This window comes from Bos taurus, chromosome 19 (assembly GCF_002263795.3).
Source record: "Bos taurus isolate L1 Dominette 01449 registration number 42190680 breed Hereford chromosome 19, ARS-UCD2.0, whole genome shotgun sequence".
Classification (NCBI taxonomy): domain Eukaryota; kingdom Metazoa; phylum Chordata; class Mammalia; order Artiodactyla; family Bovidae; genus Bos; species Bos taurus.
Window position 1 is genome coordinate 45179139 of NC_037346.1, and position 23979 is coordinate 45203117.

At 40.8% G+C, this 23979-nt stretch overlaps 1 protein-coding gene across 1 annotated transcript in view; it reads right to left on the reverse strand.

Moving 5' to 3' along the window:
• LOC614269 (leucine-rich repeat-containing protein 37A) overlaps window positions 1–23979 on the reverse strand; it is a 50002-nt gene that overhangs the window by 19300 nt on the left and 6723 nt on the right. The window contains exons 2-6 of the mRNA XM_015458910.3: window positions 23335–23406; window positions 15869–15940; window positions 10845–10916; window positions 10160–10240; window positions 943–1014 (exon numbers count right to left, since the gene is read on the reverse strand). Coding sequence (XP_015314396.2) covers window positions 943–1014; window positions 10160–10240; window positions 10845–10916; window positions 15869–15940; window positions 23335–23406 — 369 coding nt within the window. The remainder of the gene's footprint in view (window positions 1–942; window positions 1015–10159; window positions 10241–10844; window positions 10917–15868; window positions 15941–23334; window positions 23407–23979) is intronic.

Consider the following 23979-nt stretch of genomic DNA (forward strand, 5'->3'; position numbering starts at 1 on the left):
AGATAGCATATTGAAAAGCAGAGACATTACTTTGCCAACAAACGTCCGTCTAGTCAAGGCTATGGCTTTTCTAGTGGTCATGTATGGATGTGAGAGTTGGACTGTGAAGAAAGCTGAGCGCCAAAGAATTGATGCTTTTGAACTGTGGTGTTGGAGAAGACTCTTGAGAGTCCCTTGGACTGCAAGGAGATCCAACCAGTCCATTCTGAAGGAGATCAGCCCTGGGATTTCTTTGGAAGGAATGATGCTAAAGCTGAAACTCCAGTACTTTGGCCACCTCATGTGAAGAGAGTTAACTCATTGGAAAAGACTCTGATGCTGAGAGGGATTGGGGGCAGGAGGAGAAGGGAACGACAGAGGATGAGATGGCTGGATGCCATCACTGACTCGATGGATGTGAGTCTGAGTGAACTCCGGGAGTTGGTGATGGGAGGCCTGGCGTGCTGCAATTCATGGGGTCGCAAAGAGTCGGACATGACTGAGTGACTGAACTGAACTGAACTGACTGATATGTCCTAGATAATTCTAGAGAACTCTTATTGGAGAAATTTAAATTTGCATCATCAAATTAATGACCCTGGTGCTGAACAGTAAAATCTTTATTACCCTGACTTCTCATTTTCAATTGCATCTACCTCTCTTGATAACTTTTTTTTTTTAAAATAATGTACCCCTTATTCCTTTTTGCTTTCTGGGATAAATAATATTCCTACATGCATCTCCATGTTCCATATCTATGTGTGTTCTTCAACACTGCTCTCTTCCTCTGCTGGCTGTCTTACTCATACACATTCTTTAACTTTTTTCCTTGCCAATAACTCTTATATCAATAACCTAGTTAAAATTTAAAGTATGACTTTTTACCCAAAATACTCAACCTGTAACAAAAGTAAGAAAGAGCAGAAATCTTCTCAAGGGCCATGAAAATGCTGCAATACTCACAAATATTTTAATGCTGGCAATTTAAAAAGATACGAATCTTCCACCGCTGTCAAAGGATTACGATTAAGAATTCTGAAAAATGGAATGGAATTAAAATTGTCCACATTTTCAATGACGTCCAAGAAAGTTTACATTCATTTTTAGGGCATATGGAACTTGGTAAAAAAATAATCTTTTTTTGTCTTTACCTATAAATCACCCTCAGAATCTGTAAAGCACTATTCCGTTGGGAATTACCCAAGTCTCTAGATGGTAAGAAGGAGAAGAGAAAAAGAGGGAAAAAATAGAAAAATAGTGGATAGCAAAGAAAAAAATACACCAAAGAACCTTTCAGGTCAAAAACCCTAGAAGTGACTATGCTGGTAGGAAGCCCTTGCTCCATAAGAAATACTATTTCTAGGGTCCTCCATAATTCAAGGTGTTTTTCATTTCTAGAAAAGTTTTTTATATTTCATAGTTTAAACTACCCAATTAAAGACAAAAATAGGACAGTTCCTTGATTTTGGAGCCAAAGAAGAAGAGATAAATACAAGAGGAACTGGTGAAAGTCACATCCCATCACGTGGTCCCATGTGTATCCTAGGATCACAGCCTTTGCTACAATGTATGTAATCCCGTTTGTCAGTCTCATAGGTGGTCAACAATTTGAAAGCAGTGACAACACTATATTGTCATTGTTATCCCTGTGCCTGACAGAGTGCCTAATATTTACTAGTTAATAAATGTTTGTTGAATAAATAAATAACATTTGTGTATATATCAAAAAAATGAAAAAATTAATTTTTTTGGAACAAAGTTTTATTCCAAAATACTAGAATAGATTTTCTTCTTAGTTCTTTAAAACAAATAAGGAAAAGGAAAACCAAGAAGAAACAGGAAGGAAAGAAAATCTGTCTTTAGGGTAACTTCACCCAAGAATCACTAACATATTTTTGCAGAATATTATAAAGCTAACATATGATAGCTAACATACAAAGCTAACATATCAGAATATTATAAAGCTAACATATAACAAAGCTAATTATCACAACTAACATCTTTTGGGTTGCTAGGCATCTGTGATTGGCATTTAACATTTAATCCTCATAGTAATCTTACATGATCAACTTATTACCCCATTTTACAAATGAGGAAACTGAGGCACAGAGAAGTTATATAACTTGTTCTAAGTCATCAACCTAGTAAGCAAAACTGGAATTTGTACTCAGTTCTGACTCTAAAGCCTGTGTTTAACCTGTGTGGGAAAAAAAAATGAGGCATTAAAAATATCTGTTATGCTAACCTTAATTGTGAGAACACTAAATATAGAAATACCTTTCCAAACTTCATCTATCCATCTGGGAAAGCCTCTATGAGAATTGTACTTTCTCTTTTTCTTTCTTTTCCCTAATCATCTCCCATGATCAAATATTTAATTAGCCTATGGTCACTGAGATTTTAAACAATGTTGTAGGCAAATCAGTAAAACTGATGGAGTAAGGACATCTGAAAATTCATCCCCCAATAAAAGTAATGACAACAAAACTGACCAAAAAATGGTCAGAATCAACTTTTCCTGAACTCTGGAAATTTAACCAACAGGCTTTCAGCAAACCAGGGAACCATTTATTCAAGGAAAATAAATTAATTTCTGTAACAATCATGAGATCTGTGTTGCCCCACTTTACAAATGAGGAAACTGTTCACTTGTTCCAGACCTTTGCTCTCCATGCCTTGAAAAATAGCCCACACTTCTGGTACCAGAGGAAGCAGAACGGACTGGGAGGGCCTTCAAAGCCTCACTTCCAAAGCACTATCATTATTTTATACGTTTGGTGGTTCCCTGGAAGACCTTACTTGAAAGGTTTGCCTTTGACCTGACTGGAAGCTACCTAATGTAAAAGGCCTCTTTTCAGGTGGTATTTTTGGAAAATATTTTCAGGTAAATATTTTAACAAGACAGTTGTATGAGGCCGTGGATAACTGTTTGAGGCAAAAAACAGCCTAACCAAAAAGCTTAAAAAGAAAAGCTGAGGGACTTCCCTGGTGGCTCACTGGTAAAGAATCCACCTACCAAAGCAGGAGACACGGGTTCGATCCCTGGTCCAGGAAGATCCCACATGCCCCTGTGCCACAACTATTTAGCCTGTGCTCTAGAACCTGGGAGCTGCAACTCCTGAGCCCATGCACCCTAGGGCCAGTGCTCTGCAACAAGAGAACCCACTGCAATGAGAAACCTGTGCCCCACAACGAGAGGGTAGCTCCTGACTGCAACTAGAGAAAAGCCTTCATAGCAAAGAAGACCCACGGCCAAAAATGAAGGAAGAAAGAAAAGCTGAGGAATGAGATGCCCACAGAGACTTTGAAATCTTCCAACACATTCCTGGGAAACTAGAAGACCACAAGACATATTCTTGGGAATCTAAAAATAACTATTAGCCTTGAATAAAGAGTTCAGCAAAGTTACAGAATGTAAGATAAATATACAAAAATTAGTTATATTTCTGCTGCTGCTGCTGCTGCTAAGTCACTTCAGTCGTGTCCGACTCTGTGTGACCCCATAGACGGAAGCCCACCAGGCTCCCCCGTCCCTGGGATTCTCCAGGCAAGAACACTGGAGTGGGTTGCCATTTCCTTCTCCAATACATGAAAGTGAAAAGTGAAAGCAGCAATGAGTACTACAAACATGAAATTAAGAAAACAATTCCATGAGTAACAGCATCAAAACAAATAAAATACTTGGGAAAAATTTTAACCAAATAAGTGCAAGATTCACACTGTAAAGTACGAAACATTGTTGAAAGAAATTAAAGAAGGTCTAAGTAAAATGGATAGGAAAGAAACATGATTAAAATTTCACCACTTCCCAAACTGACCTCATGTTTCAGGGCAATGTCTGTCAAAATCCCAGTTGACTTCTTTCCAGAAATTGCCAACCTAATTCTAAAATTTGCATGGCAATTCAAGGAAAAAGAAAAACTGAAACAATGTTGGTGGTATCAAAACCCAGCTTAAGGCTACTGCAATCACAGTGTGGGGCTGGCATAAGAATAGACATGTTAAATTAATGGAACAGAATTGACAGTACAGAAATAAAGCCTTATATTTATGGTCTATTGATTTTCAACAAGGGTGCCAAGCAACTCAATGTGGAAAGAGTAGTCTTTTCAAATGGTGCTGGGACAACTGTACCTCCACACACAAAATAATGAAGCTGGACTCTATACATCACACCATATAAGAAAATTAACTCCAAATGGATCAAACATCCAAAAGTAAGAGCTAAAGCTCTAAAACTCTTGGAAGAGAACAAAGGAGTAAGTTTTTATGACCTTGCATTGTGTATGTGCTGTGTTCAGTTACTCAGTCAGGTCTGACTCTTTTTTGACCCCATGGACTGTAGCCCACCAGGCTCCTCTGTCCATGGAATTTTCCAGGCAAGAATAATAGAGTGGGTTGCCACTTCCTACTCCAGGGGATCTTCCTGATCCAGGGATCAAACCCACATCTCTTGTATCTCCTGCACCGGTAGGCAGATTCTTTACCACTAAGCTACCTGATACCCAAAGCATAAACAATCAGAGGAAAAATAGATGAACTGGACTTTATAAAAATTAAAAATGTTTGTGCTTCAGAAGACACTATCAAGAAAGTGAAAAAAGATAGCACTTCCCTGGAGGTTCAGTGGTTAAAAGTCCACACTTCCAATGCAGGAGACAGGTTCAATCCCTGGTCCAGGAGGCTTCCACATGCCCCTGTGGGCAACTAAGCCCCTGTGCCACAACTACTGAGCCCACACTCTAGAGCCACGACTGCTGAAGGCTGCATGTTCTAGGGCCCTCGAGCCACAACTAATGAGCCCTGTTCCACAACTACTGAAACCTTCGCGCCCTAGAGCTTATGCTCCACGAGAGAAGCCTCTGCAATGAGAAGCCTGTGCACTGCAACTAGAGACAGTCTGTGTGTAGCAACGAAGACCCAGCATAGCCAAAAATAAATAAATAAGAAATAAATAGAGCAGCGTGTACACGTCAGAAAAAGAAAAAATGTGAGTGTCATATGTTTGGTTAAGCACAGTTCCTCAAGCTTTTGAGGAGCTGAAAAACAAACTGTTGGCATTAAAACCTATCAGATCACTGGTGAGATCCTGTGACAGTGAATTCCTTCCCTTTTGCATCTTCTCCTGTGCACTTTTCCCTAGTCATCACGAATGCCTGTATATAAATAGAATGTTATAAAGCAATAGGTAGCCAAAACAGTTTGGCAAAGTTTGTTATCCTTCTCCAGAATTCTCTCAATTCTCCAACCCTTCACTTTTTCTTAATAGCTTGCCCATGGTCTTGGTTCCATGGGCTCACTGTTTTTTCTTAACCAAGCAGCCCTTCTCTGAGATTAACATCCTTGTGTTCATCCCTAGTGAAATAAAAGTGTGCGGCCACTCTAAGTTACCCTGTTTTTTTTCTCCTGCCTTTAATGCAGCCTTTTATTCACTAAGCTTGTGTCTGGGCAAAGGGGAGAATGAGTGAGAATGAGTCAACAACTCAATGTGGGGGCTCCTACCGCACCTGCTTTCCCACAAACCAAAGGACAAATGATTTTAGATTCACAATGGACACTGTACTACAGATCATTTCCATTTTGGCCTGATTCTCTCTTTTTACACATAAAAGGTATGCCAACTTCTAGTCCATGACCTTTTTGATTCATGAGCTTATCTTTATGGAACAAAACATGGGAACAGTTTTTTTTTTGGGCAACTTTTTTAAAAGTTTTATTTGAATAATTTCAAACTTATAAAATGTTATCAAAACAAACAGATCAAGGAATATGTGTATATTTTTACCCAGATTCCCCTAGGCAACAGTTTTTATTAGCCTCAAAGACCATCTCAAAGTTTAAGGAATGCTGTCCTAAATGGTTTTGAAAAATATATCTTACTTGAAGAATAAAGTTCAGATGTTTTTGCATCAGCCTTCTGCTGCAGAACACAAAATAGGGAACATTTCCTACCTATTATTTTTTTCTCCGAATTCTTCTATACAGGTCCAGACAGATGGGCTATGTTTCCTTTCTATTAACTGAGGAGACAGGAGAATTGAGGACTGCAGCTTGTCATCACTGTCCTGAGTGTACTGAAATCCTAACAGCTTTAGCTGAAAAAATGTCCAAAGCAGGCAGTGAAAACAGATTTCAAATAGGACAAACTCCACAACTATCTATGCTAGAATCCCAGGGCAGGCAGGGCAAACTGGTTCCTCGGAGGAAGGCAGTCAGAGAAATGAGCAGAGTGACCTGGACCCTGTTCCAATATATTTGAAGTACTTGGGGATGGGCTGACCCCCTTTCCCTTATTCATCTACATAGGTCCATGAGCCATGAGAACATGATACCCCACGTGAACCTCCTCAATACAAGACCTCCAGCTGCACCACATAAACCCTTTCTTCGGGTGGGCTGGGGGCAGCCTAAATAATTTGAAGTGGTGAATCTGTCTTTCCATCCAAGTTCTGAGAATAGCCTTGAAGAAAAGTCCCTGGCAGTGAGGAACAGAGAAAGAAACAAGGGAATCGGGCAGACCTGAGTTTGAATTCTGATTGTCACTTTCTGGTACAGTGACTTGAATAATGAACATCTCTGTCTTAGTACCATTTGCCTCCTAAGGCAGCTTGAGGATTAAGTGAAAGAGCATATGCAAAGCACCCAGCATAGACTGGGCACAGAGTAGGTGCTCAGAAGTGATGATGTCATGTTTGCACTGGCCAGAAACCCTGGGGATGCCCAGAGGTGGCCTGGCCAAGAGCTCTAGAAGTGTGGAATTATCACAGGGAAACCAGAGCTCTCTGCTCTAAAGGCGCTATTCAAGTTAGAAGCCAACTTCAAGATACAAGGTACAAAGAGCCAAATTGTCATCATTTAGTTCTTACTACAAGGAAATGAAGAGCTCCATAGAAAATTACTTGCAAAGCTCATAAGCAGTTTTGCCTCTTATTAACAGTGTGAATCTAGGCAAGTTATCCAATGTCTCTGAGTTTCAATTTCCTCATCCCCAAAATAGGGATAATAAGAGTTGTTGGGAGAATAAAAGTGTGAGGTAATATGTATTTAGTATTTACCATGTATCAAGCACTATGGTAAAAGCTTTAGGCACACTATCTTACTTGTATAGTAAGTATAGTGCCTGGAACATAATAAGTATCTAAGAGATGTAGGTATTAAAGAAATGTTATAAGGCAGAGGAAGAATTACAATGCTTTTGACAGACAGAAGAAATGTTGTAATATAGGTGGTAAGAATAAGATGCAGTTGGGAGAAGAAAAATAGAGTAGTTGCTAGGTGTGACAATCTCAAATTTTTGAACTATTACAAAAAAAAAAAAAAGCCACCCTAAATCATCCCAGAGGACAGACCCAAGTGAGTTCTTTTTCATTTTTAATGTTGATGCCTTTCTGAATCTGAGAAGCTGCCAGGATTCCAGTACATACCAAAAAGTGATGACAACACCCTCCAGTGTGCTAACTTTTGTGTGTACACAGCTATCTAAAGAAAACCAAGGCCAGCTGACTGGGAGGCTTGGTGACCACAGCTCAATTTGCCTTCATGGTATGACCACATCCCTCTCATCAATATTCTCAACAGTGGGGTAAATAATTCAATAGGGATAAGGCTTTGGTTTTCCTCTAATTCTCTCATAACGCTTATGTTCTTGGTACAATATTGATGTACCACAGACAAGCCAGCATGTGAACATGCTCTGTCTGGATAATTAGATAGCCTTTCTACATTGGACAGTCCTTCAGTTTCTAAAATCATGGAGCTTGTATTGTTAAAAACAATGAAGTGACTAAAAGAATTAAAAAAAAAAAAAATAAGCCATCAGTCTGGACCTGTGTAGGTGAATGAAGGAGAAGCACTTTAAAGTCAGAAAAAAAAAGTATATTTAACATTTAGGATTATCAACCACTGCTGGTTTTCCATAATACATTTCATTCCTGATTTCATCTGAAAGAGATACGATTATTACTGCCATTCACAAAGTTGTACTTAATTAAAAAGCCCTTGGTTCAACTTTGAGGTGAATTTCAGATTCAGAATAGACTACCACACTGCTAACCTGGTTATCTGGTGTTTGTCAATAACATACAGGCTTCATTTAAGAAACCTACGGTTATAATTACCTGAAAGCCAGTGAAGAATCAAGTTTTTGTAGGGCCTGAACCGTATCTACTTTGGGAAATTTTAATAAAAGCACAAAAAGATAAGAATACAAAAATTTCTAGGACCACTCCCAAGACTTTGGAAGGGACTTATGCAAGTAAGGAGCCCTGCAGCTTAAGCTTCATTTAATTCATCATAAATCCACCTCAACTGGGGCCCTTTACCAAACTTACTTAATGCGAGGGAAAATATTTCAACTTATAAACACCCTGGTCATTATAGGTAATAAAATGACTTAACTCGAGGGGTAGCATCTTCCCTTGGCATCTTGCCTTTGGAAAGAGATGCAATAAAGTTTATATCTCACCATGGCAAATGTTGCCTGAACCAAATTAGCTTTGTCTAGTAGAAAGACTTGGCCTAAAACAAAGAGCCCTACCCCCAACTCACACTTACTATATTGTGACAATCTTTCAATGGTAAAACTTTGAATGAGTTTTAGGAGTATAGTATTAATTTATTTCCAACACCAGACAGCTCACATTCTTTCATTACCTTTTCCTGTCATTTATGATAAACACAGAAGTTCAAAAGGAACAGGTTGGTGTCTCTTCCCTTAAGAATCTTTTCTGACCCATCCCCCACTTTCTACTTTGTTGCCCCTGCCCACCTTGTTACCCAGCTGCATAGACGCTAGCATGGCTCTCATGTATTTTCCCATCAACATCCATCTTCCTCTTTCCAGTGTGAAAGCTTCTTGGGGACAAAGTCCTTGTCCTATTCTTTTTTGTGTCCCCAACACAGCACTTAGAGCAGTGTTGACACACAGTGGGCATGGCACTCTGTGAATGTTTTTGAATGAATTCATTAATTTTTGTCAACTGTGATTCCACAATTTATTTTCCTGTTGCCTGCATAACCACAGTGAAACTCTGATTCTTATTAGGGACTCTTGGCATTATAAAATGTTTAGAAAAGGTGGTGAGTTTAAGACAGTGTATTGATGCTACTGAAACCTCCTGGTGGAGGGACCTTAGGAGCCCGCTCTCTGGCTCTCTGGCCAAAGAAAAACTGACCCTGGGTGCTCTTTCCCCAAAGTAGGCATCAGGAAACTCATGAGGGGCAGATATGTGGGGGAGGCCACCCAAGACAGGAATCTGTAGCTCTGGACACATCGTCAATACCTTCATTAACTAGAAAGGAACTGTGTGAAACTGGATTTCTGAGCCACAAGACAGTAAGAGAGTCTTTACCAAAGCCAGGCATAGACAAAGCTCTTTACCTTGACTTGAAAATCCCCTTCTGGTCATGAAATGTACTATGATTTGCTTGTGTCACAGAGAAATCACAGAATTTTTGAGCAGAAGGGGTGTAAAACCCACACTTGTTATTGACAAGTATAAAGGAAAAGTCTGTAGAATTAGGCTACAGCAATGTATTTTCTTTATATTTTTCACACTACAGCTGAACAAAAACATCATCTTTTTCCATAACTGAAAGGTTCCTACTGGCCACAGATAATTCACTTCAGAGGCATACTTTTTGGAAAACAAGGATCTGGGTGATGGGGGAGAGCCCTGTGGTGGATGTTCAGGAATTCCTTTTCCTTTGCCATTTAAAAGAAGCTAATGGTTGAGGAAGCATCCACACCTTTTGTTCCATGAAGAAATGTGTGCTAAACTGAGATCTTTGCAGCTTTGCATTGCATAGATTTTAAGCAGTTAGGAACTTTGCACACGAGCAGGAACCAAAGAAATTCAAAAATGGAACTGCATGGACCCTTCCCATATTGGAGCAGCATCAGTGGGATTCCATGACAGTGCTAATTTGAATGTTTTTGCTTGGTGCCTTTTATTGCCTGTGCAAAAGATCGGTACTATGGAAACCAGACCGTTTCATACATAGGAGTTAGACAAGTCTCTTGACCTCTTTGTACCTTAGTTTCCTCATTTGAGAGAAAAAAAAAAAGGATCTCAGGACATACTTTTCAGGATTCATACTAGGCTTACACACAGGTAACCAATAACTGTATGATGTTTTTACACATAGTTTTATACATGTATTCATCTTCTATTTCACTTACAACTTGTGTAAAAACTGCATTCCATGCCAGGCCTGAAATGTTCCAAAGCTCAGTTCTGTGAGTAAATTGCAACCAAGATTTCTACAAAAAAAGACACAAGCAAAAGAAGAAGAAAAATATATATTCTTTCAAAACACTTATCCTTTGACAGTAAATCTAATTTATATATGATGAAAATAACATCAGTACTCCCTCCATACACCAAAGAAATCTCAATGTGGAAGATAATATGATTTACATTTTAATGATTATATATGTGGTGCATTTAGTAAATGCTCAATAAATGCTTGTGTTGGGTGATATTTATTTCTCTAGAAAAGCAGCACTATTGACATTTGAGACTGGATAATTCTATCTTGTGCTGGGGCTCTCCTGTACACTGTTGAATGTTTAGCTGCATCTCTGGCCTCTGTCCACTAGATGTCAGTAGCACATACAGTTCTAACAACCAAAAACGTCTCCAGACTGCCAAATGTCACTTCATGCAAAATCACCCTGGTTGGGAACCACTGTTCTATAACGATACACTCTGATCTGTGTAATAATTCTCACACTCATATTTGCCAGAGACAAAAAATACTTGTTATATAATATTAATAATATTTCAAAATGAGTAACAAATTAATTTGATAAAAATTAAGTTTTCTAAAATTCCAAATATAATGAAGTTATATTTGTAACTTACATAAACTGCAAAAAAGGAAGTGGTTCAAATGAACGTCTTTCAATAGACTGTATTTTATTGCAGGATAAATCTCTAGGAAAAGTAAAAGGAAAATATTGCCTCAATTAGCTATTAGATATCTATTTAATAGGAATAACTAGTAGAGGTTAGAATGATAGTAACAAATACATAGCTTTGGTCTAAACTCCAAACCTTAGGAATTGTTATTTGAACCTTCCAGCGTCCCTAACCCTGCCTTCACCTCTCTCAAGAAATATCTATAAATAAAATATATAACTATAGAACTTTTTTAAAGTTTATATCATAATCACCTGGAAGGCAGGTATCACTATGGACTGTTAGTCGCTCAGTCGTGTCCAACTCTTTGCGACCCCATGGACTGTAGCCTGCCAGGCCTCTCTGTCCATGGAATTCTCCAGGCAAGAATACTGGAGTGGATTGCCATTCCCTTCTCCAGAGGATCTTCCCAACCCAGGGATCTAACCTTGGTCTCCCGCCTTGCAGGCAGATTCTCTACCCTTTGAGCTACAACTATGGATCTTGATAGACTTTGGAGGTAATCTTTCCTGACAGCAGAATTGATTAGATTCCCACCTTTCGTAGTCTCTTCAAATTCTAGATTGTGAGCTCAAAGTTTTTATTCTCCAATTACAGTTTCTAACATTAAAAGGAATTTTCTTATATTTATACACCTCCCAATTTAGTTCTGTTTTTCTAGGCCAATTCAGTACTAGCAGAAATAAAAGATATATTTTCATACAACCTGAAAGGAAGTTACTCCCCTCACTGATATATAACTTTACCTAATTCAGTATTACACTTTCTATCATATTGATTTTTATTTGAAAATACCCACTCTTGACTATAGCTGACTATCCTGTTTCCATTGATATCACCTTGTGTCTCATTTCACCTGGATGGGTATAACTGTCTTCTGACTGGTGTTTCTATCTCTGCTCTCTCCATTCCTAAGCCAGCCTCTACATGATCATTAGTTTAACTCTTTAGAAAGTGAAAGTCGCTCAGTTGTGTCCGACTCTTTTCGAACCCATGGACTGTAGCCTGTCAGGCTCCTTGGGCCATGGCATTCTCTAGGCCAGAATACTGGAGTGGGTAGCCGTTCCCTTCTCCAGGGGCTCTTCCCAACCCAGGGATCGAACCAAGGTCTCCCACATTGCAGGCGGATTCTTTACCAGCTGAGCCAATTTCCAGAAGTAGTCCTTAAATGCCAGCACCATTTGTGAACTTACTGAAGCTACAAATACTCAGCCCAATTCTGGACTGATTGAATCATTAACTACAGAGGTGGGGCTTGTCTTTCAACGAGCCCTCCAAGTGACTAATTCTGCTGCAGGCTCAAGTCTGTCCTAGAGCACTGCTGTGGTAACACGGTCGCTTGGCATGATATTCTGGGCTTGGCCCCCGTGCCCTTGATAACCTGGCTCTCATCTCCTACTCTCCCCACTGGAACTCTATGGGTACTCAAAGTGTTTTTCCTGTGTTTTTTCTTTCTCCCAATTTTCTTTTGCAAGCTTACTCTTCCCAAGATGTCTATCTGATGATGATACCAATGGCCCTTCAAGGTTCCATTTGAACAGCACTGCTTTAGCAACATCTTCCCTGATCCAGTTAGAAGTCTTTTTTCCCTCTTCTATGCTCCAACACCAACTTACAGCTCTCATTACCCTTATTCATTTCTTTTTTTAAAAAAAAGAAAGCTATTTTTGCATCCCATTTTCTCTCAGCATAAAACTCCTTGAATGTATGGGTTAGATCCTGTTTATGCACATTGTCTATCATGTTTGCAGCCAACACATGGACATAAAGCAAACTCAAATATTTATAAAATCAACAAGTAGGGAGTGAATAAGAAGAAAATGACTGTTTTAAAAGAAATGTAGCTTTATTCCTTCACGGTTCCCTCTTCTGTGCCTCTATTGCACTTTGTCATTATGGTTTAAGTTTCTATGTTTATTTTCTCTGTGAGATCATGAATTGCTAGAAGGAATCCTAGCTTAACCACCTTTGTGTTTCCAACACTAGGCTTCAGATCAGGTCAGATCAGATCAGTCGCTCAGTCATGTCCGACTCTTTGTGACCCCATGAATCGCAGCACGCCAGGCCTCCCTGTCCATCACCAACTCCCGGAGTTCACTCAAACTCACGTCCAGCGAGTCAGTGATGCTATCCAGCCATCTCATCCTCTGTCGTCCCCTTCTCCTCTTGCCCCCAATCTTGGCATATTGCTTTTTAGCTTTTTTATTGATTGGCATTTTTAAAAAAGAATGAGCATATGGATGCTAACATAAAATAATCAGCTTATAAAGTATTTCATAGAAGTAATGAAGGGCCTAATTCACTGAGTTTTTCTCAAGGTTCCATTTGAACAGCATTGCTTCAATAGCATCTGATAAACTATGGATGGAGGTTCGTGACATTGTACAGGAGACAGGGATCAAGACCATCCCCATGGAAAAGAAATGCAAAAAAGCAAAATGGCTGTCTGGGGAGGCCTTACAAATAGCTGTGAAAAGAAGAGAAGCAAAAAGCAAAGGAGAAAAGGAAAGATAAAAGCATCTGAATGCAGAGTTCCAAAGAATAGCAAGGAGAGATAAGAAAGCCTTCCTCAGCGATCAATGCAAAGCAATAGAGGAAAACAACAGAATGAGAAAGACTAGAGATCTCTTCAAGAAAATTAGAGATACCAAGGGAACATTTCATGCAAAGATGGGCTCAATAAAGGACAGAAATGGTATGGACCTAACAGAAGCAGAAGATATTAAGAAGAAGTGGCAAGAATACACAGAAGAACTGTACAAAAAAGATCTTCATGACCAAGATAATCACAATGGTGTGATCACTGACCTAGAGCCAGACATCCTGGAATGTGAAGTCAAGTGGGCCTTAGAAAGCATCACTATGAACAAAGCTACCGGAGGTGATGGAATTCCAGTTAAGCTATTTCAAATCCTGAAAGATGATGCTGTGCAAGTACTATACTCAATATGCCAACAAATCTGGAAAACTCAGCAGTGGCCACAGGACTGGAAAAGGTCAGTTTTCATTCCAATCCCAAAGAAAGGCAATGCCAAGAATGCTCAAACTACCACACAATTGCACTCACCTCACATGCTAGTAAAGTAATGCTCAAAATTCTCCAAGCCAGCTTCAGCAATACGTGAACCACGAACTTCCAGATGTTCAAGCTGGTTTTAGAAAAGGCAGAGGAACCAGAGATCAAATTGCCAACATCCGCTGGATCATGGAAAGAGCAAGAGAGTTCCAGAAAAACATCTATTTCTGCTTTATTGACTATGCCAAAGCCTTTGACTGTGTGGATCACAATAAATAGTGGAAAATTCTGAAAGAGATGGGCATACCAGACCACCTGACCTGCCTCTTGAGAAACCTATATGCAGGTCAGGAAGCAACAGTTAGAACTGGACATGGAACAACAGACTGGTTCCAAATAGGAAAAGGAGTACATCAAGGCTGTATATTGTCACCCTGCTTATTTAACTTATATGCAGAGTACATCATGAGGAACGCTGGGCTGGAAGAAGCACAAACTGGAATCAAGATTGCTGGGAGAAATATCAATAACCTCAGATATGCAGATGACACCACCTTTATGGCACAAAGTGAAGAGGAACTCAAAAGCCTCTTGATGAAATTGAAAGAGGAGAGTGAAAAAGTTGGCTTAAAGCTCAACATTCAGAAAATGAAGATCATGGCATCTGGTCCCATCACTTCATGGGAAATAGATGGGGAAACAGTGTCCAATTTTATTTTGGGGGGCTCCAAAATCACTGCAGATGGTGATTGCAGCCATGAAATTACAAGACGCTTACTCCTTGGAAGGAAAGTTTTGACCAGCTTAGATAGCATATTCAAAAGCAAAGACATTACTTTGCCAGCAAAGGTCCATTTAGTCAAGGCTATGTTTTTCCAGTGGTCATGTATGGATGTGAGAGTTGGACTCTAAAGAAAGCTGAGTGCCAAAGAATTGATGCTTTTGAACTGTGGTGTTGGAGAAGACTCTTGAGAGTCCCTTGGACTGCAAGGAGATCCAACCAGTCCATTCTAAAGGAGATCAGTCCTGGGTGTTCTTTGGAAGGAATGATGCTAAAGCTGAAACTCCAGTACTTTGGCCACCTGATGCGAAGAGTTGACTCACTGGAAAAGACTCTGATGCTGAGAGGGATTGGGGGCAGGAGGAGAAGGGGATGCCAGAGGATGAGATGGCTGGATGGCATCACCGACTCAATGGATGTGAGTCTGAGTGAACTCTGGGAATCGGTGATGGACAGGGAGGCCTGGTGTGCTGCGATTCATGGGGACTCTTTCGTGTCCGCAAAGAGTCGGACACGACTGAGCGACTGAACTGAACTGATCCAGTTTTAGCTTAGATTAAATTATCAAAATTATGAGTTAATGGCATTCACACTAATGTAAGTGCTCTATATTTTCTTTCCCGTGGGTGACAATTTGAAGTTAACTTTAATTTCTCTCATTTTCCTAAAACAAATTTTTCAAACCTTTTCCAAAAAGGCCAGGGAGTAAATATCTTAGGCTTTGCAGGCCACACAGTCTCTGTCACATATATTTCTTTATTTCTCTCTCTCTTTTTTTTCATTTACAACCCTTTAAAAATCATTTTAAACTTATGGGCTGTATAAAAATGGACCATGGGTCATATTTGAGTCATGAACAAAATATAAGCAGATAGTATATGAACATTTATATATAATGTTATAGACATGGGAGTCTATAATTGCTCAGATCCCATTACCACTTTTCCTCTACAACTAAAGGGTATTTTCCTATCTATATCTTGTCTAAATAATTAAGTTAAAAATGATTAGGAGGTATTTAATGGTAGAGGTGGGCTTGGGCCCTACACAGACTTACAAAATTGTAGAATTGTATGGGTGGAAGAAATTGAAGAGATTATCTAATTTGAATCCCATAGTTATTTTATAGAGAAGATCTCATAAATAAATATGATTTACTAATTAACTTACAAATATTGGAGGGATAGCAAGCCTTCAAATGAGTCCTTGTGTAATTCAGTCAACGAATTTTCACTGAGAATTCTGAAAAATGAAAAGGTTCTCAATCAAAATGCAGAATAACTATAACCATTTACTACATAGTACTCCTGTAAGCGGAGGAAGCTAAGTAATGGTGCCATCTAAACACCCTAATTTTTATTTAATTTAGGGGTGGCAACTTCTGCTCTGTTTTCATTTAAACCTTTCTCCTCACATTCTTTGCTGTGTCCATCTCTCTCCATCACACACACACACACATACACACACACTCCATCCACTCTTCCCACCAAATCATACAGATCATTCAGTTAATGCCCACTCCCTAGATCACAGGATTTCTCTTAGAATCCAACTCTGGGCAGCACCAACATTGCAGAGGTATCCTTCCCTCTTCTCTTTTCCCAAACCTTATTGGGAAGTTCCACACAGAACTGTATCAGGGCTGCAAATGAAGCCATTTGATTTTTTCCCTCTAGTAAAACTTTTTTGAAAATTATTTGCATATTTAAAAATACGCATAAAATATATACAATTGTTCAGTTTAATAATTATGAAACAAATCCCTGTGTGATACCACTCATGTCAGAAAAGAATCCTGTCAGCATCTGAGGAGTCCCTGGGCAGACCTTTCCAATCACAGCTTTCTCTCTGACTTTAGTACAGAAGAAACTCTATAAAGATATCAGAGGTCAGTTTCTCTTGCCTGCAAGAATCCCCTTCCTTGCAATATTAACAGTGGTACATTCTTCAAGAGTCTTGGGGATCTGAGCACACGCTATGTTGCCTTGTGAATATTTTCACTGATTTCTGCATTTAAAACATTGTTTTTCACTCACAGTGTATCTTGGTCACATATTTATATTAATTCCACCTCATAGCTTGATTCCATCTCATAAATTAATTCTTTACTCATAGCTTATGAGAATTAAAGTATTACTACCTGGAAACTCTGTAACTCAGTTATAAGATGCTTCATATTATATAGAATACAGGCATATACATTTTCAAAGGCATATACAAAGGATCACTAAAACAAAAACACAGAAGACTTTATTCCCACAGAATTTCCACAAAGAACTCTCAGAGTCCTGAAAATGCTTCAAAGATCCTGACCTCAATTTGAAATTCACCATGTTAGAAAGAACAGCAGTGATGGACAGGTGAAGGGGGAATGGTCAACAGATGGTGCTAAGACTGACTCTTTCCTCACCTCGGTTACGTAGTGGTTTCATATTTCCATGGAAATGATTCGAAAAGAAAAAACAAATCAGTATGTCCAACGACGTTTATAGTAACCCTTTCCATAACTTCAAAAGTTGGAAAGAACTCTACCTCCCCACATCACATAGCAAAACCATAGGTGATATACAAAAGTCACAGGAAACAATGATATATGAAAGTTCAAGACAGAAGCAACTCCACTTACTGTAGCCTGCCAGGTTCCTCTATCCATGGGATTTCCCAGGCAAGAAAACTGGAGTAAGTTGCCATTTCCTCCTCCAGGGGATCTTCCTAATCCAGGGATCAAACCTGCATCTCTTATGTCTCCTGCATTGGTAGGCAGGTTCTTTACTACTAGCTCCACCTGGGAAGCTCAAATCAATATGCCCAACGACATTTATAGTAACCCTTTTCATAACTTCGAAAGTTGGAAAGAACTCTACCTCCCCACATCGTGTAAAAAAACTGTGTACACCATAGGTGATTTACAAAAGTCACAGGAAATAATGATATATGAAAAAGGTTGAGACAGAAGTGAAACTCGTATGTACTAGTTATAAGTCTGAACACTGACAAGGACTCAATCAGGACAGTGAAGAGATGGGGCTGATCATCAACTCTTCACTGCACTGTCTTCTTTGATTGGCTGATGCCCATAGCAGACTAGTTGGAGTTTGAATATTGTGGGAGGACAGAGAGTAACCAAGAATATGTATTTTAAATTAATGGGGTTTCTTTTTGTGGACTTGTTTGGATGGCAGGATATTAAAATTTTAAAAAATAACAGTAATAAATGCAACCTAGAAGTAAAGTTTAGACTGAGAGTGTCAGTCGCCAAAAAGTACCCCCAAAAAGAGCTTCAAATAAGCAACTAACTGAAATAAAGTCTACTGATCTGTAGAACTCCAAACATTCATTCTGAGGCAAGAAATTTAAAACTATGGGGAATCAAGCCAGATCGAAAACTTTCTCACGTCATGAAAATATCAAAACCAGGCATGAAGTAATGTTTAAGAAACATCCATGTTTTACTTCTGACCAGGGTTCTTATCTAAGGCAATCTTCTAAGTTTCACATTCATTCTTGATTCTATATTTATAGACAATTATCCTTCTCTCCATTCTGCAACTTCTAGAAAACTGAGAGGGCTCAGTGTTTCTTTGACTCAACTATACGTATAATGCAAATAGTAGGCCATTCTAGAAGTGATTTACTGGACTTTGCTTTCTTTCTCTCCAAAGTATTCATCAAACTTAAAATTATATCTATTTATTTACTATACTTACTTATTTTTATATATTTGTAACCCCCCTAAGAACTGGAATACTTGGTCTTTTTTGTTTTGGGGCCTGTCTCCCAGCATGTAAAACAGTTCCTGGCACATAGAAGACACTCAAAAAAATATTTATTGAATGAATTCAAAAAGTGATGGGTTATCAACTATCTGATACTTTTATTTAAAACAAATCATCCATTTACCATCATTCATGAGGGTAAGCGCGGGCGGCTGCAGCCGAGAGGAGCTACCCCACGTCCGAGGTCAGGGGCAGAAGCCGGGAGGACCCCATGCCTGAAGGGCGGCGGCCAAAAGGAGCTACCCCACGTCCGAGGTCAGGGGCAGAAGCCAGGAGGGCCCCATGCCCGAAGGGCGGCGGCCAAGAGGAGTTACCCCACGTCCGAGGTCAGGGGCAGCGGCCGAGAGTGCCAGGCTGCGACGGCACAGGAATGGCCGAGAAGAGCTACCCTGCGTCCAAGGTCAGGGGCGGCAGCCGAGAGGAGCTACCCGACACCCGAGGCCAGGGGTGGTGGCCGGGAGGAGCAACCCCATGCCCGAGGCCAGGGGCGGCGGCCGAGAGGAGCTACCCCGCGTCTGAGGTCAGGGACGGCGGCCGGGAGGAGCTACCCCATGCCCCCACGCCCGAGGCCAGGGGTGGCGGCCAGGAGGAGCTACCCCGCGTCTGAGGTCAGGGACCGCAGTCGGGAAGAGCTACCCTGCGTCCGAGGTCAGCGGTGGCAGCCGAGAGGAGCTACCCCATGTCCGAGGTCAGGGGCGGTGGTCAGGAGGAGCAACCCCACGCCCGAGGGCAGGGGCAGAAGCCGGAAGGACCCCATGCCCAAAGGGCGGTGGCCAAGAGGAGTTACCCCACATCCGAGATCAGGGGCAGCGGCCAAAAGTGCCGGGCTGCGACGGCACAGGAATGGCCGAGAAGAGCTACCCTGAGTCCAAGGTCAGGGGTGGCGGCCGGGAGGAGCTACCCACACCTGAGGCCAGGGGCGGCGGCCGGGAGGAGCTACCCCATGCCCGAGGCCAGGGGTGGCGGCAGGGAGGACCAACCCCACGTCCAAGGAGCAGTGGCTGCGCGGGGCGCAGGAGGGCCTAGAGGAGCTATCCCACGTTGAAGGTCAGGAAGAAAGGCGGTGAGGAGATACCCCTGGTGCAAGGGAAGGAGCAGCAGCTGCGCTTTGCTGGAGCAGCCGTGAAGAGATACCCCACGCCCAAGGTAAGAGAAACCCAAGTAAGATGGTAGATGTTGCAAGAGGGCATCAGAGGGCAGACACACTGAAACCATACTCACAGAAAACTAGTCAATCTAATCACACTAGGACCACAGCCTTTTCTAACTCAATGAAACTAAGCCATGCCCGTGGGGCAACCCAAGACAGGCGGGTCATGGTGGAGAGATCTGACAGAATGTGGTCCACTGGAGAAGGGAATGGCAAACCACTTCAGTATTCTTGCCTTGAGAACCCCATGAACAGTATGAAAAGGCAAAATGATAGGATACTGAAAGAGGAACTCCCCAGGTCAGTAGGTGCCCAATATGCTACTGGAGATCAGTGGAGTAATAACTCCAGAAAGAATGAAGGGATGGAGCCAAAGCAAAAACAATACCCAGCTGTGGATGTGACTGGTGATAGAAGCAAGGTCCGATGCTGTAAAGAGCAATATTGCGTAGGAACCTGGAATGTCAGGTCAATGAATCAAGGCAAATTGGAAGTGGTCAAACAAGAGATGGCAAGAGTGAATGTCGACATTCTAGGAATCAGCGAGCTGAAATGGACTGGAATGGGTGAATTTAACTCAGATGACCATTATATCTACTACTGCAGGCAGGAATCCCTCAGAAGAAATGGAGTAGCCATCATGGTCAACAAAAGAGTCTGAAATGCAGTACTTGGATGCGATCTCAAAAATGACAGAATGATCTCTGTTCGTTTCCAAGGCAAATCATTCAATATCACAGTAATACAAGTCTATGCCCCAACCAGTAATGCTGAAGAAGCTGAACGGTTCTATGAAGACCTACAAGACCTTTTAGAACTAACACCCAAAAAAGATGTCCTTTTCATTATAGGGGACTGGAATGCAAAAGTAAGAAGTCAAGAAACACCTGGAGTAACAGGCAAATTTGGCCTTGGAATACGGAATGAAGCAGGGCAAAGACTAACAGAGTTTTGCCAAGAAAATGCACTGGTCATAACAAACACCCTCTTCCAACAACACAAGAGAAGACTCTACACATGGACATCACCAGATGGTCAACACTGAAATCAGAGTGATTATATTCTTTGCAGCCAAAGATGGAGAAGCTCTATATAGACAACAAAAACAAGACCAGGATCTGACTGTGGCTCAGATCATGAACTCATTGCCAAATTCAGACTTAAATTGAAGAAAGTAGGGAAAACCACTACACCATTCAGGTATGACCTAAATCAAATCCCTTATGATTATACAGTGCAAGTAAGAAATAGATTTAAGGGACTAGATCTGATAGATAGAGTGCCTGATGAACTATGGAATGAGGTTCGTGACACTATACAGGAGACAGGGATCAAGACCATCCTCATGGAAAAGAAATGCAAAAAAAGCAAAATGGCTGTCTGGGGAGGCCTTACAAATAGCTGTGAAAAGAAGAGAAGCAAAAAGCAAAGGAGAAAAGGAAAGATAAAAGCATCTGAATGCAGAGTTCCAAAGAATAGCAAGGAGAGATAAGAAAGCCTTCCTCAGAGATCAACGCAAAGAAATAGAGGAAAACAACAGAATGGGAAAGACTAGAGATCTCTTCAAGAAAATTAGAGATACCAAGGGAACATTTCATGCAAAGATGGGCTTGATAAAGGACAGAAATGGTAGGGACCTAACAGAAGCAGAAGATATTAAGAAGAGGTGGCAAGAATACACAGAAGAACTGTACAAAAAAGATCTTCACGACCAAGATAATCACAATGATGTGATCACTGACCTAGAGCCAGACATCCTGGAATGTGAAGTCAAGTGGGCCTTAGAAAGCATCACTACGAACAAAGCTAGTGGAGGTGATGGAATTCCAGTGGAGCTATTTCAAATCCTGAAAGATGATGCTGTGAAAGTGCTGCACTCAATATGCCAGCAAATTTGGAAAACTCAGCAGTGGCCACAGGACTGGAAAAGGTCAGTTTTCATTCCAATCCCAAAGAAAGGCAATGCCAAGAATGCTCAAACTACCACACAACTGCACTCATCTCACACACTAGTAAAGTAATGCTCAAAATTCTCCAAGCCAGCTTCAGCAATACGTGACCTGTGAACTTCCTGATGTTCAAGCTGGTTTTAGAAAAGGCAGACGAACCAGAGATCAAATTGCCAACATCTGCTGGATCATCGAAAAAGCAAGAGAGTTCCAGAAAAACATCTATTTCTGCTTTATTGACTATGCCAAAGCCTTTGACTGTGTGGATCACAATAAATTGTGGAAAATTCTGAAAGAGATGGGCATACCAGACCACGTGACCTGCCTCTTGAGAAACCTATATGCAGGTCAGGAAGCAACAATTAGAACCAGACATGGAACAACAGACTGGTTCCAAATAGGAAAAGGAGTACATCAAGGCTGTATATTGTCACCCTGCTTATTTAACTTATATGCAGAGTACATCATGAGAAACGCTGGGATGGATGAAGCACAAGCTGGAATCAAGACTGCTGGGAGAAATATCAATAACCTCAGATATGCAGATGACATCACTCTTATGGCAGAAAGTGAAGAGGAACTAAAGAGCCTCTTGATGAAAGTGAAAGAGGAGAGTGAAAAAGTTGGCTTAAAGCTCAACATTCAGATAACTAAGATCATGGCATCTGGTCCCATCACTTCATGGGAAATAGATGGGGAAACAGTGGAAACAGTGTCAGACTATTTTTTTGGGCTCCAAAATCACTGCAGATGGTGATTGCAGCCATGAAATTACAAGACGCTTACTCCTTGGAAGGAAAGTTATGACCAACCTAGACAGCATATTCAAAAGCAGAGACATTACTTTACCAACAAAGGTCTGTCTAGTCAAGACTATGGTTTTTCCAGTAGTCATGTATGGATGTGAGAGTTGGACTATAAAGAAAGCTGAGCACAGAAGAATTGATCCTTTTGAACTGTGGTGTTGGAGAAGACTCTTGAGCGTCCCTTGGACTGCAAGGAGATCCAACCAGTCCATCCTAAAGGAGATCAGTCCTGGGTGTTCATTGGAAGGACTGATGTCGAAGCTGAAACTCCAATATTTTGGCCACCTCATGAGAAGAGCTGACTCATTTGAAAAGACCCTGATGTTGGGAAAGATTGAGGGCAGAAGGAGAAGGGGATGACAGAGGATGAGATGGTTAGATGGCATCACCAACTCAATGGACATGATTTTGGGAGCTGGTGATGGACAGGGAGGCCTGCTGTGCTGCGGTTTATGGGGTCACAGAGTTGGACATGACTGAGAGACTGAACTGAACTGAAAAATTTATATCTACATAGGCTTTGCCCCAATAATCCCATTTCTAGATATCTATTCTACAGAAATACCTGACCAGATTCACAGAGGTGCCTGTATGAGGATATTCATTGCAGCAATGCATGCAACAAGAAAACTGGACATACAAACATTCTTCCATAGGGGCATTATTAAACTGTGATACATTTATACTATGCAATATTATTCAGGAGTTGAAATGAATGGGTTAACCCTCTATGTACTAGGAATGAAAGTAATCTAAGACATCATGAAATGAAAGAGTCAAGTTGCAGGATTTTTCATTTGTGTAAAAAAGATAAGAAAATCATACAACAAACCTATTTGGTTATCTGGAAATATATATGTATTCAAATGTATACGAAAGAGTCTGGAAGGATACATACTAAACTCTTATAAGACAGTTAGCAGTTTGTATTCACATTTGGAGAGAATATACTCACAGTTTCTCAGCCCAACGGTATGCCTTCCATATATTTTCATCAATGTAAGAAATATAGTTTCCTTGGAAATTTCTGTGGAGAAACAGAGGTTATATCCTTGAATAGGCAGGAAAAGAATGAAGAAAATATGTAAAAGAACCATGGCCACCTTATGGGGAATATTCAAATGCAGAAGAAAAACAGATTTTTAATTCCCACAGCTTCCCAATGTGTGTGCTTAGTCCATCTCTTTGTGACCTTCTGGACTATAAACCCGCCAGGCTCCTCTGTTCATGAGATTCTCCAGGCAAGAATACTGGAGTGAGTAGCCATTCCCTTTTCTGGGTGATCTTCCCAACCGAGGGATCAAACCTTAAATGCTTAAAACGGAACTCATCTTCCTCAAACTAGCTCTCCTTCCCAACTGCTATATTTCCACTTGTTATACCACCATCATTCTCCCCATCGTGCATGCATGCTAAGTCGCTTCAATTGTGTCCAACTCTTTGCAACTCCATGGACTGTAACCTGCCAGGCTCCTCTCTCCATGGAATTCTCCAGGCAAGAATATTGGAATGGGTTGCCATTTCCTTCTCCAGGGGATCTTCCCAACCCAGGGAATCAACCCATGTCTCTTACGTCTCCTGCTTTGGCAGGTGGGTTCTT